Genomic DNA, 14715 nt, shown 5'->3' on the forward strand with positions numbered 1-14715 from the left:
GAAAATAAATGTCAGATATGAAGAGGGAGGGCGTTAGAGGCCAGGGGCAGGAGGTGGGCGAGAGGTCAGTGGTGAGTTAGATGAGATGGAGATAGAGTAGGTTGACACCAGAGGAGTGAAGTGTGCGGGCTGGGTTGTAGAAAGAGAGTAGTAAAATGAGGTAAGAGGGGGCAACGTGATTGAGTGCTTTAAAGCCGATGGTGAGGAGTTTCTGTTTGTTGCAGAGGTGGATTGGCAACCACTGGAGGTTATTGAGGAGTGGGGAAATGTAGCCTGAATGTTTTTATAGAAAAATGATCCAGGCAGCAGAGTGAAGAATGAACTGTAGTGGGGAGAGACAGTAGGCAGGGAGGTCAACAAGGAGGCTGATACAATAATCAAGGTAGGATAGGATTAATGCTTGGATTAACGAGGTAGCATTTTGGATGGATGAATCAATCAGCGATATTTATTGAGGTCTTATTATATGCAGAACACTATTCTAAGTGTTTGGGAGAGTACAGTACAAGAGAATTAGCAGACACATCCCCTGCCCCTAATGATCTTACAGTCTAGAGGGGGTGACAGATATCAATATGAATAACTGATAATAAATAATTTAAAGATATGAACATAAGGGCTGTGAGGTTGGGTATGGGGCGAATATTAAATGTCCAGAGGTCACAGATGCAAATGCATGAACGATGCAGAGAGAAGAGCGAACTGGGGAAAAGAGAGCTTAATCAGGAAGGCCTCATGGAGAAGATGTGACCTTAATTGTACTTTGAAGGTAGAGGGAATGGTGGTCTGGTGTATATGCAGGGAGAGGGTGTGGGGAAGGAGTTGGCGGCGAGTCGGGACACGGTGAGTAAGCTGGCACCAGTGGAGCAGAATGTGCAAGCTGGGCTGTAGTAGGAGATTAGTGAGGTGAGTTAAGATGGGGTGACTGATGGAGTGCTTTAAAGCTGATGGTAAGGAGTTTAAGTTGGGTGCAGAGGTGGATGGGTAGCCATCGGAGGTTCTTAAGGATTGGGGAGACATAGACTGAACATTTTTGTTGATAAATTATCTGTGCAGCAGAGTGAAGTATGGTTTGGAGTGGGGAGAGACAGGAGGCGAGAGGTCAGTGAGGAGGCAGGTGCAGCCCCCCAGCAGCACTTGTGTATATATGTACATATTTATAATTATAATTCTATTTATTTTTGTTAATGAAACGTATATATCTGTAATTCTATTTATAATGATGCTACTGATGCCTTTTACTCGTTTTGATGTCTGTCTCTCCCTTTCTAGACTGTGAGCCCGTTGTGGGTAGGGATTGTCCCTATTCGTTGCTGAATTATACTTCCCAAGCGCTTAGTACAGTGGTCTGCACACAGTGAGCACTCAATAAATACGACTGAACGAATGAACAGTAGGATAGGTTAAGTGCTTGGAGCAGCATGGTAACAATTTGGACGGAGAGGAAAGAGTGGATTTTAGCAGTATTGTGAAGGTAGAACGGACAGGATTTGGTGACAGATTGATTGTGTGGGTGGAATGAGAGAGATGAATCTGGCAATGCCAAGATTATGGGCTTGTGAGACAGGGAGGATAGTAGTTTGTCTACAGTGATGGGAGAGATGGCGTGGACAGGGTTTGGGTGGGAAAGTAAGATGTTCAGTTTTAGGTATAGTCAATCTGAGGTGTCAGACATCCAAGTAGATAATAATAAATAATAATAATGATGGTATTTGTTAAGCGCTTACTATGTGCAAGCACTGTTCTAAGCTCTGGGAGAGATACAAGGTAATCGGGTGGGGCCACGTGGGGCTAACAGTCTTCATCCCCATTTTACAGATGAGGTAACTGAGGCACAGAGACTTTCCCACACAGCTGACAACTGAAGGAGCCGGGATTAGAACCCACGACCGCTGACTCCCAAGCCTGTGCTCTTTCCACTGAGCCACGTTGCTTCTCTAGATGTGTCTTGAAGGCAGGAAGAAATGTGAGATTGGGAAGGAGAGAGGAAAGGGCTGGAGATTTAGATTTGGGAATCATCTGCATACAGGTGGTAATTGAAGCCATGGAAGCGAATGAGTTCTCCAAGGGAGTGGGTGTAGATGGAGAATAGAAGGGGACCCGGAACTAAACTTTGAGAGACCCCACAGTTAGGGGGTGGGAGGCAGAGGAGGAGTTCTCGAAAGAGACTGAGAATGAGTGGTCAGAGAGCTAAGAGAACCAAGAGAGGTCAGTGTCAGTGAATTCATGGTTGGATAAAGTTTCAGGGAGAAAGGGGTGGTTTAGGAGGATTCGGATGGAGTAGAGGCCTTCAGATTTGGTGAGAAGGTCATTGGTTACCTTAGAGAAGGCTATTTTTGTGGAGTGAAGGGGATGTCTCTCTCCCCCTCTAAACGTAAGCTCATTGTGGGCAGGGAATGAGAGTACTAATTGCAAGGGAGAGTAATAATAATAGGATATTTGCTAAGCACTTACTATGTGCCAAGCACTGATCGAAGCACTGGGGGGGGGGGGGGGAATAAATGGTAATCAGGTTGTCACACGTGGGGCTCGCAGTCTTAATCCCCATTTTCCAGATGAGGGAACTGAGGCACAGAGAAGTGAAGTGACTTGCCCAAAGTCACACAGCTGACAAGTGGCGGAACTGGGATTAGAACCCATGACCTCTGACTCCCAAGCCTGTGCTCTTTCCACTGAGCCATGCTGCTTCTCAGAAAGTGGAAGGTGGGGCCTGAGGGGCAGCAGAGGACATGACTAGAAATTGGAGTGGGTGGTAAAGTTGGATGACATGGGCTTCAGAGGAAGGGAGAGGGATGGGGGGGGGGGGGTCTGATAGTGTGAAAGTGGCATTGGGGAGCTAGAAGGAAGCCGACTCCTCCCCCTTTCCCAGTGATTCTGAGAGAGTGGGAGAAGATGAAGCCCCCTCTAGAGAGAGCAGCCGGGGAAGCCGTATCATCTGGGGAGAGCCAGAGTTCAGTGATGTGAGGAGGAGTGGTGATTGGGTCAGGAACAGGTCGGTAAAGAAGGGAAGCTTCCTCATAATGGATCGGGGGTCCACAGGCCACACTTCACTGAGGCTATAGGAAGGGTGTGTGGGGTGAGAGCAGTGGGCAGGGTAGAAAGGGATTGAATTGGGGGTGACCTGGTGGGGGCCTGTGGGGGGATGAGGGGCGGAGCTGGGAGAGGATGACAGGGATGGGGTGGCATAAGGGATGGGGAGGGGTTGGATGGGGAATGCACTGGGGAGGGCCGGCCTAGGGGCAGGAGGGTGAGGAGGAGAAAAGGAAGGCAAATGGTGGGGCAAGGCCTAAGAGAAAGAAAGTCTTGCAGCAGCTGATCTGTAGACCCGATGGATGGCCCATGGCAGGTTTCTCTAAATAGGGGGTGACTCATTGTGAAGGTGTGAATGGGTGAGCAAGTCCTTAGTTGTTGATGGGTGACTGTTGACTCGTTGTTAACCCCCTGGTGAGTACCCGTCCAGCCTCTTGGGCCAGGTCGGGTCGGTGTGCGGAGGAGTGGGGGGTTGGCGATTGCTTTTCCTCCTGCAGCCCCTAGTCCTCGGTGCACAGTTGGGGGTGCAGAGTGGGGAATGAGGATGTTGGGGTCCCCTCCCCAGTGTGGTTCTAGGCCCCTGCTGCACAAGGGGAGGGAGGGGCCCAGGGTCTCTTCCCTCTGGGCAATCCCAGGTCTCCAGGGTTGGGGGCTGAGTGTGGCAACGACCCTCCCCTTAGCTCAGTCCTCAGTCTGCGTGCCCCCATCGACCATGGCTGAGGGGAAGGCTCAGAGGGCTCAGCTTCCCTTCCTTCTGGGGGAACTTCAGGCCCTCGGAAGTGGGGTTGGCGAAGCCCCTCCCCTTGCCTCAATGTTTGTCTCCTGTCTTGCTGGGTGGGCCCTGGGGTGGTCAGTGGTCCTTCTCTCGTGCACCTCCGGGGTGAGGGGCTGGGGGCTCAGCGCCCCTTCTCTAGGATAGATCCTAGATCAATGGTGTGGGGGGAGACAGAGCCTCTCCCCTTGCCTCAGTTTTTGGCCTCCCCCCGGTTTGCCAAGCGGGCCCTGGATAGGTGTGGCCTTTCTCTCTGGAGCCATTTTAGGCCTCCATTGTGAGGGTAGAGGGTGGAGGGCTCAGGGTCCCTTCCCCCCAGGGAGATTCCCAGGTCACCGACCGGAGTGGGACAGAGGCCTTCCCCTTGTCTCAGTCTTCAGCCCCTGGTTCGCCCAGTGGGAGCTGGGTGATTGCGGCCTTTCTGGCATCATCCAGGGTGACGGGGAGGAGGTGGGGGAGCAGGACCCTTCCCCTTTGTGTGTGGCTCTGGAGGGGTTGCCCTCGGCCCTCCGATGGCATCGCTGCCCTTCCGCCTTCGCCTCCATCTTGCCTAGAGAAGGATGGAGAGGAAAGGACGGATTTTAGCGACGTTGTGAAGGTTGACCCAACAGAATTTAGTGATAAATAATAATTATGGTATTTGCTAAATGCTTACTGTGTGCCAGGCACTGTACTAACTACTGGGGTGAATACAAACAAATCGGCTTGGAAACGGTCCCTGTCCCACATGGGGCTCACAGTCTCAATCCCCATTTTACAGATGAGGTAAGTGAGGTACAGAGAAGTGAAGTGACTTGCCTAAATTCCCACAGCAGACAAATGGCAGAGCGGGGATTAGAACCCATGACTTTCTGACTCCCAACCCATGCTCTAGCCACCAGGCCATGCTGCTTCTCTGAATGAATATGATTGATAGGTTGAATATTTGGGTTGAATGAGAGAGACGGGTCAAGTATAACACCAAGATTGTGGGTTTGGGAGACAGGAAGGATGGTGGTGCTGAGATGGGAAAGTCAAGGGTTGGTCAGGGTTTGGATGAGAAGATGAGTTCTGTTTTTGGCATGTTAAACCCTTTTGGACTATGAGCCTCATGTCGGGTGTAGACTGTATCCGACCTGATTATTCTGACTCTTTCCCACCTGTTTATCCTGACTGAATCCCAGGATTTAGTACAGTGCTTGGCATATAGTTTAACCAATACCACAATTATTATTATTTTGAAAGTATTGAGGAAGAAAATAGAATTGCTTATTCCATCCAGAGAGAATTCTATCATAAAACTTGACTGTTTTGAGTCAACAACTGACTACTTGTTTTGTTTTGTTGTTTATCTCCCCCTTTTAGACTGTGAGCCCATTGTTGGGCAGGGATTGTCTCTATCTGTTGCTGAATTGTACACTCCAAGTGCTTAGTACGTTTGCTCTGCACAGAGTAAGAGCTCAGTAAATACGACTGAATGAATGAATGAACAATGAATGAGTAAACTTTATAAACTCTTATTCTATATCGAAAACTGATCCACATCCACTTTGCATGTATGTTTCTACCTTCAAAGGACTTTAGTTTATTCAAAAGATATTCAGTGTGATTGAAAAGCAATTCCCTATTTTTAAAGAATCTTAGAATGTAGTATGGCAGATAAAACAATTCAAATTGTAGTTTCTCCTTAAATTTAAGGTGTCTAGAAACATAGCCTTTTCACATTTTTCCACACATGCCTTCCCTGCAATTTGTGTGTTAGCCCCATCTCCCATTATGCTAACCATGCCATATTGAAAAAATCAAGAAAACAATTAATTGAAGCAGAAGTCTCAACATAAAATATTCTCCGAAATACTAATCAATTAATTTTTTTAAAATCTGATCCATAGCACGTCTTTCTTGTTATTGTACTTGTTCGACATTTACTGTATGCCAGACACTGTACTAAGAGGTGGAATAAATTCAAGATAATCAGGTTGGGCATAGTTCCTCTCCCACATGGGAATCACTGTCTAAAACAGAGGGAGAAAGATTTAATCCCCATTAGATGAGGAAACTGAGACACAGGGAAGTGAAGTGACTTGCCCAGGGTCACACAGCAGATAAGTGACAGAACTGGGGTTAAAACCCAGTCCTCTGAATTCCAGGCCCGGGTTCAAAAACTGGGCCGCGTTTCTTTCCTTCTGATTCTTTCTTTTTTCTGTTTCTTTAAAAACAGTAAGTTTTTTGTCAATTTCGGTTTTTTTTAGCTTTAAATGCTCTGATAATTTTAATTTTGGCTTTGGAATGCTCATTAGCAGTTACTTCAGGTTGATACTAAGCTCACAATCCCACTCTTATTTATATTTTGATTTCAAAATGGTGCTTTGATTAACTTCCAGCTTTCTTTGAACACCAGGTTTATTTTCGGACAGTGGAACTTGTACAGGAACCCATTCCTGGATCTCCTGGTCTCAGCTTTTACTTCAAAATTAATGGGATTCCCATATTCATCAAAGGGTCTAACTGGATTCCAGCTGATTCCTTTCAGGATCGAGTGACCCCCGAAACGTAAGACAATCAGTCAGTCAGTGGAATTTATTGAGCCCAATTGTGTACAGAGCACTGAATTAAATACTTGGGAAAGGACAGTACAACAGAATTGGTAGACATGTTCCCTGGCCACAGCATGCTTGCAGTCTAGACACTGAGACGGACATCAGTATGAATACATTTATATATGCAGATATATACATAGGTGCCGTGAGGCTGAGGGTGGGAGGGATGCCAAAAGACAGAATTCTCCCAGTCTTTTTTCCTCAGAGTATTTACCGAGGGTGTCAGCTTTCCATTTTTGAACATGGCTGGGTGGAACCTGAGAGTGAGGCAGGGAAGAAAAGAGGAAGGGAAGCTGAAATTTAACTTCACGACCATGAACCGAACTTGACCTTTAGTGAATTGATTTTATTCTGGAGAACGAAAGAGGAAGGACCCTCAGAAAGTCGTCATGAAAAGTATTGGAGTAGGCTAAACGAATTGAGAAGTTTGAGCGGAGTGCAGAAACTTCTGCATATCTGCTGTGTTGTGACACTAGGGCACTAGGGTGCAGTCACTTTGGCTGTAATTGGGTCCTGCAAGCTAAAAGGTCTTCATGAAAATTTGGAAGTGTGACTCCCTACCACTGCCCTGCTAATTGCTGGGCCCCACTGGACCCCAGTAGGAACACTATGGGCAGTGAGTAATGCTGTGGAAACCGCAAAAATCGATTCCTCTTTGTAGGTTCTTGGTTCTGAAATCTGCACCAAATCGTGTCCATCATTCTCATTGGGTGCGCCACCATATTTTAGTGCAATCAATGGATCGGTTGCCCTAAACTAGTTTTGGATGATGATGAACATGTGATTGTCCATAGGTTGACCTGGGGAAATCATGTTTTCAAAGTTTAAAGAGGTTTGGGATGTGTTTAGTGTAAACTCGTTGCCATTAGTTGACTTAAATCAACAACTCTGTAATGTACTTTCCCAATGCTTGGTACAATGCTCTGCTCTCGGTAAGTGCTCAATGAATACGATTGATTAATAAGTGCTTTACATTATTTTTTCTAGTAACATATTTATTTTTGTAGTCTCAGGGCTAAAAGATTTGCTCACCAGGTTCTCTGCAGACCCTGGCTTTGGGCTTGAAATGAGGCAGTAATAATAATAATAGAATTTAGTATGGTGATATTCCCACTAAGATCATTTACAGGGCATAATATATTCTTTATGTGCTTACTCTGTACCAAGCTCTGAACAAGAGCTGGCTGGGTTAGGTACAAGATCATCAGGTTCGGCACAGTCCCTGTCCCACATGGGGTTCATAGGAGACGGGAGAACAGGTATCAAATTCACATTGTACGATCGAAGAAACGGAGGCACAGAAAAGTTAAATGACTTGTCCAAGATCCCACAGCAGACAGATGTCAGATTAGAACCCAGGTCCTAGGTCTGCTGTGCTCTTTCAACTAGACCATCCTGCTTTCAAACTACTTCCACACCATCCGTTAGTGAAGTTGGTGTCTCCAACAGAGAGCAACTGGTTTGGGCACCAGATCAACATTTGATTATATTTTTCCTGGGCAACAGCAGGATGCAGAGTGAAGAGGCAGGGAGGAAGGCTGGCGTTATCTATCAATCATCAGTGGTATTTATTGAGTACCTATGCTATGGAGAACACTGTATTACGTGAGAAGCAGCGTGGCTTAGTGGAAAGAGCCCGGGCTTGGGAGTTAGAGGTCATGGGTGCTAATCCTGGCTCTGCCACTTCACTTCTCTGTGCCTCAGTTACCTCATCTGTAATATGGGGATTAAGACCGCGAGCCCCATTTGGGACAAACTGATAACCTTGAATCAATCCCAGTGCTTAGAACAGTGCTCAGCACATAGTAAGTGCTTAACAAATACCGTTATTATTATTATTCTGAAAGTATAATAATAATAATAATGTTGGTATTTAAGCGCTTACTATGTGCAGAGCACTGTTCTAAGCGCTGGGTGAGACACGGGGGAATCAGGTTGTCCCACATGGGGCTCACAGTCTTAATCCCCATTTTACAGATGAGGTAACTGAGGCCCAGAGAAGTTAAGTGACTTGCCCACAGTCACAGCTGACAAGTGGCAGAGCTGGGATTCGAACTCATGATCTCTGACTCCAAAGCCCATGCTCTAAGTACAATGCAATAGAGTTGGTAGACATGGTCGCTGCCTACAAGAAGCTTACAGTGGCGAGAGGGAAGTAAGGGAGATTGGCATTGAAAGAAATTACAGTTGGGCAGAATGACGGAGCATAAGGAAGGTACACAAGTGCTGTGGAGCAAAGGGTGAGGTGAATATCAAGTGCTTAGTGGGTAAAGAGCCAAATGCATCATTATGGCAGAAGGGAGGGAAAGTAAGGGAAATGAGAGCTTAGTTGGGCATTTGGTCCATCAATAAGTAACTCCACATCAAACAGAAACTCCTTGCCATCAGCTTTAAGGCACTCAGTCGGTTCTCCCCCTCCTGCTTTACCTGACTAATCCCTTACTACAACCGTGTGTGCACACTTTGTTCCTCTAATGTCATTCTCCTCGGTGAGCCTTGATTTCCTTCCTCTATCTCGCCACCGCCGCCTTACCCATGTCCTACCTCTGGTGTGGAACTCTCTCCCCCTTCATATCTTACAGATCCTTCAAAGCCTCCCTGAAATCATACCTCCCCTCCACTGGAAGAAAAAAGGATGAGGCCAGGGTAGAAGGGGAAGTAAAGGAATCCAGAAGAATGGAAGGAGAAACATGGAGAAGCAGCATGGCCTAGTGGCAAGATCATGGGTCTGGGAGTCAGGGGACCTGGGTTCTAATCCTGGCTCTGACAATTGCTTCCTTTGTGACCTTGGGCAAGTCACTTAACTTCCATGTGCCTCATTTCTCCTGTTCAGTCATTCATTCAATAGTATTTATTGAGTGCTTACTATGTGCAGAGCACTGTACTAAGCGCTTGGAATGTACAAATTGGTAACAGGTAGAGACAGTCCCTGCCCTTTGACGGGCTTACAGTCTAATTGGGAGAGACAGACAAAAACAAAAGCAATAAATAGAATCAAGGTAAGCCCCATAAAGGACAGGGAATGTGTCCAACCTAACTTGTGTCCACTCCAGCGCGCAGAGCGGTGTTTGAAATATAGTAAGCATTTAATATACCATAAAAAAGGAGAAGGAATAGAGAGTTGTGGGTGGTTGTATTTTTGGGTTGACAGCTAGTTTTTCCACAATATTTCCAATGACTTTCCGTGGTATATTGCGGAGGGTTACAAATTTGTGGGCATTTTCAAGGTTTGCAGTTTTTACCCAGGCTGATGTGTTTCTTTTGAGCTGTCCACTACATGCAGAAGCTCTAGATTTAAGAAGTTGATTGGGTTCTATCTAGTTTTTTTAATCCATTATATTTATTGAGCACTTATCGTGTCAGAGCATTGTACCAAGTCTCGAGAGAGTATAATGCAATATAACTGTATAATGTAACTGCCCACAGTGAGTTTACAGCTTAGAGGGAGATATGGCATATTTTAATGATATAGTAAAAAAAAATGTAGATTAAATATTGTTTGGCCATAACACTACGACATTTACTATGCATTTTGATTAGAATGCTGTTAGAGAATGTTTTACAGACAAAGTGAACCCATTTAGTGTGACTGGGTAGGAAAATAAAGCATCAGACATTGAATGTTACAAGTGTTTCCCTCAACGTGGGGTTTAGCAAAAATGCAGCTCCTGAACAATGAAAGTACTGGTATTCTTGTGAGATGTTTCAGAATCACTTAGCCCCATTCTTACTGAATCCTTTTCTATTATAGGTTACAGCTCCTTTTGAAGTCTGTTGTGGATGCCAACATGAATGCACTGCGAGTCTGGGGAGGCGGTGTTTATGAACAAGACATATTCTATGACATCTGTGATGAACTGGGAATAATGGTATATATGTTTTCTTATGTTGCTCAGGTGACCAATTTACTTTTCGTAAATCTGATACCGTTGCCGATGCTGTGTAATTCGTCCTTTGTTTTGGGTTACCTGACTGATTTTTCTACAGCTGTTTTGTTTGAATGAGGGTGATTAATCTAAGAACACGGTCACGCATATTGGAAAAACATCACATCTATGTGAAGGGAAAGGCTACCGAGACTAACTGCCCTACTGGTTTCAGACTGTGGCAAGAATGGGTGGGAGTAAGTGAATCAGATAGAAGGGTGTGAAAAGGTTTGTGAATTGGCCTGTGCACATCGTTATTGATGAATCTAAAGAAATTCCCAGCAAGTAAATGATCAAAGATGAATAAGGATATTTTTTTCTGTATGAAAATTAAAGTTTATTGATCATCAAAATCAAGCAATACATCGCCGTTAGCCTTAGGCTTATAAATTGAGGATTGGATTTAAGGGGTGGGGAAGAGGGTAGAGGGTTTAGGGTTAGCTAAAAGGTTCAGTGATTGGATTTAGCTGATTCCTGAATAGCAAGATTTCATGTTGGGTTCAAAGTGTCAGTGATTGGGGTTTGCTTGGTGATGACTTGTAGAGGCGCTGGACAAACCTATAGTGTTTGTGAGACAGTTCACCATGTCCTTGGGTGGACTGTCTCCTCCAGTAAAATTCCCGGAGGACATCTATGGATGGATCCCCGCTAGGAAATTTGCCATATGGGTTCCCGAATAAATCCCTCTAGGTATTGGTCTATTTTTGCGGGGTCATCCTCCATTTTATCTTGGAGTCTCTCTGACTTGCCCTCATGCTATCCAGTTCATCCCCCCCACCTTTTATTTTTTTTGTCTTCTAAACGTTGGCCTAGTGGGAAGAGTACCAGTTTGGGCATCAAAAGGCCTGACCCTGCCACTTGTCTGCTAGGTGAACTTGGGCAAGTGATGATGATGATAATGTTGTCTAAGCACTTACTGTGTGCTAAGCGCTGGGCTAAGTACAAGATTATTGGATTGGACACAGTCCCTGTCTCGTGACTCACAGTCCGAGAACTGTTAAGTCACTTAACTCTTCTGTGCCTGTTTCCTTATCTGTAAAATGGGGATTCAGTACCTGTTCTCCTTCCTTCTTTGAAAATGAGCCCTATGTAAAACAGGGACTAGGTTTGGTTATGTTATGATCACCCAGGGCCATTAGTACAGAGCTTGAGTGAATGCCTAACAAAAGCTGCTGTTTTTATTATTATTGTCATTACATTATCTCCTGAAACTTGCAGTGTCCAGCAGTGGACTTAATTACCTGGGCATGTTTTGATCCTGACAGGAGCCTGGGATTAACCCATCCATCTGCCAGTTAGATGTCTGGTGGGTAAACATGTGAGGTGGCTAATTCTGGCCCCTCGTTTCCCTCTCAAAGATGAGGAGAGAGAGAGGAAGAGCCGCTAGCTTCTTTCCCTGCTCACCCCCACAGAGTGGGCCCAACCGGGAATGTGCCTGGCCTCGCCAGAAAATCACCAGGTAGACATTCTTTCTTGAAATGGGCAGATGCAAGTTCTGCCCCGTCTGTGCAGTAAGGTATCTGTGTGATGCTTAGCTCTTTCTCCGAAAATCATTTGTGAAATGTTTGGTTGGAGCCTGGATAACAATAATAATAATAATTATGGTATTTGTTAAGCACTTGCTTTGTGCCAGGCACTGTACTAAGCTCTGGGGTGGATACAAGCAAATTGGGTCAGACACAGTCCCCGTCCCACATGGGGCTCGCAGTCTCAATCTCCATTTTACAGACGAGGTAACTGAGGCACAGAGTAGTGACTTGCCCAAGGTCACACAGCAGACAAGTGGCGGAGCCGGGATTAGAACCCATGACCTTCTGACTCCCAGGCCTGTGCTGTAGCCACCATGCTATACTGCTTCTGCATGGCTAGCCGCTAGCCGTTCATTAAAAACAAAATGTAGCGGGCCAGTGGGTGGGAGAGATCCATTTTCGGGTCTTTCAGCTTCTGGTCTGATTCTCTGTTCTCAGCAGAAGGACTGCTCCATAATTGAACTGTAATTTATGCAGGTGGGTTTTTTTCCGGCAGAACCGAAATCACTCAATCAGTTAATGGTATTTGAGTGTTACTATGTGCAAAGCACTGTACTAAGCCCTTGGGGGAATGCAACACAACAGAATTAGCAACAAGTTCCCTGCCCATAATGTCCTTACATTTTAGAGGAACTCTTGGCTTTAATTTCAGAGGATGATTTCTTAAAAACCATGGCATTTTTATTTTAATTAAATACCGCACTTCTAATGATCAAATTTCAAAAGTTACCAAATCAGTATTCGTAATGAGAACTTGTGAGGAAATTGGGACTCTAGTTGTAATAGGGGACTGATTACAAATCTCAAGTATTGAGAAAAGTCTAGAAGTTCTCTTCCCCAAGCTCAGAGGAAACTCTGACTAAAATTAAACTTTTTTTAAAACTAGGTATTATTATTTTTCTGTCTTCCTTTCCATCCAAATAGCCTCCACCATGCCTGAAGCTCTTGTCATTCATGACAGGACTACTGCGTTGGCCTTCTCATTGGTCTCCTTGCCTCCAACCTCTCTCAATCGGTCAGTGGAATTTGACCACCTACTTTGTGCAGAGCACTGTACTAAGTACAATATACCACCCTGAACGCGCCCGATCTCGGAAGCTAAGCAGAGCCGGGCCTGGTTAGAACTTGGATGGGAGACTGCCTAGGAATACCGGGTGCTGTGTCTTCAGTGCTTAGAACAGTGTTTGGCACATAGTAAGCGCTTAACAAACGCCATCATTATTATCCCCTCTCCTTCAGGCTATACTACATTCTGTGGCTTGGATCACCCCCCATAATGCAGTATAGCACCTGTCTCTCCCCTCAGAAGTCATCACTGATTGCCCATCTCCCTTGGCATCAGACAAAACTCCTGATCATTTCCTCCAACTATCTCCTTCTTACATGTTACCCTCTCTACACGCTTCTCCTCAGCTCGTGCTCTCCCTCTCCTTGGTTCATGCTAAGAGGCAGTGAAGGGGCGATCTATCAAAGAATGGTATCGATTCATTTTTTTTTATCCCCAAGACAAATCCCCATTGCTCTCACCTCAGCACTTTTGCACTGCTTTAGTAATTTGGTTTTTTTAATGACGTTTAAGTGCTTACTGTGTGCCAGATACTGTACTAAGCACTGGAGTAGTTACAAGCTAATCATGTTGGACACAGTCCATGTGCAGTGCTCTTGGGAGAGTGCATTAGAGCAAGTAGACGATGCCTGACCTCAATGAGTTTACAATCTAGTGGGGGAGAGAGTGACTAAAATAAACTACAAGTTTGGGGGAGGCAATCGGCCCATAAAAATATGGATCTCAGTGCTCTGGGGGATGAGCTATGGTCTAGGCCTAAGCACGTAGAGAGGATGGACTCAGGTGCACAGGTGATGCAGGAAGGAGGTGAAGTAGGGTGGGGCGGTGAGAGATTAGTTAGGAAAGGTTTCCTGGCAGAAGTGTGATTTTTAGTAGGGCTTTGAAGATGTAAGTCAAGAACAAGCCACAGTGAGAACATGAGTTTGGGAGGAATGGAGAGTGCGAGTTGGAATAGAGCAGAAGATGGTACAAAAGAGAAATTAAGCTATTGAAGTGCCTCAGAGTCAGTGGTCAGTAGTGTCTTTTAGATTTAAAGATGAATGGAAAACTATTGGAGCGTTCCAAGACAACCCTTGGATCACACGTTTCCTACTGCCCGGACCTCCTTCCCCCTTCCGATCCACCTGACCTTAGTTCTCCCCATCTTCAAAGTCTCTTTGAGTTCCCACCTCCTCCAAGAGGCCTCCCCCAATTCATTTTTTTTTCTCCCCAAGACAAATCCCCATTGCTCTCACCTCAGCACTTTTGCACTGCTTTAGTCATTTGGTTTTTTTAATGACGTTTAAGTGCTTACTGTGTGCCAGATACTGTACTAAGCACTGGAGTGGTTACAAGCTAATCATGTTGAACACAGTCCATGTCGCACATGGGGCTCATGGTATTAATCCCCATTTTACAGATGAGGAAGCTGAGGCACAGAGAAGTTATGTCACTTGCCTGAGTTCACACAGCAGGCAAATGGTGGAGCTGGAATTAGAACCCAGGTCCTTTTGACTCCCAAGCCCATGCTCTCTACTAGGCCACGCTATCTCTTTATATATGCTTTTGCGTACATAAGTTTTACATACTTTACTCTCTGAGCAGTTTTTCCTCAGATATATTCTTTAAAGTGTTTTCCTTATAATAATAATGATGGTATTTGTAAAGTGTTTACTAAGTGTCAAGCACTGTTCTAAGCGCTGGGATAGATACAAGGTAATCAGGTTGTCCCAAATGCGACTCATAGTCTTAATCCCCATTTTATAAATGAGGGAACCGAGGCCCAGAGAAGTGAAGTGACTTGCCCAAGGTCACACAGCAGACAAGGGGGGGA

The 14715-nt window shown here is 45.4% G+C and overlaps 1 protein-coding gene across 1 annotated transcript in view; it reads left to right on the forward strand.

Annotated features, from left to right (window-relative positions):
• Window positions 1–14715, forward strand: part of MANBA (mannosidase beta) — a 127923-nt gene that overhangs the window by 75243 nt on the left and 37965 nt on the right. Inside the window, exons 9-10 of the mRNA XM_029076539.2 lie at window positions 6183–6334; window positions 10133–10250. Of these exons, the coding sequence (XP_028932372.1) occupies window positions 6183–6334; window positions 10133–10250 (270 nt within the window). The remainder of the gene's footprint in view (window positions 1–6182; window positions 6335–10132; window positions 10251–14715) is intronic.

Source organism: Ornithorhynchus anatinus, chromosome 12 (genome assembly GCF_004115215.2).
Source record: "Ornithorhynchus anatinus isolate Pmale09 chromosome 12, mOrnAna1.pri.v4, whole genome shotgun sequence".
In the NCBI taxonomy this organism is placed as follows: Eukaryota; Metazoa; Chordata; class Mammalia; order Monotremata; family Ornithorhynchidae; genus Ornithorhynchus; species Ornithorhynchus anatinus.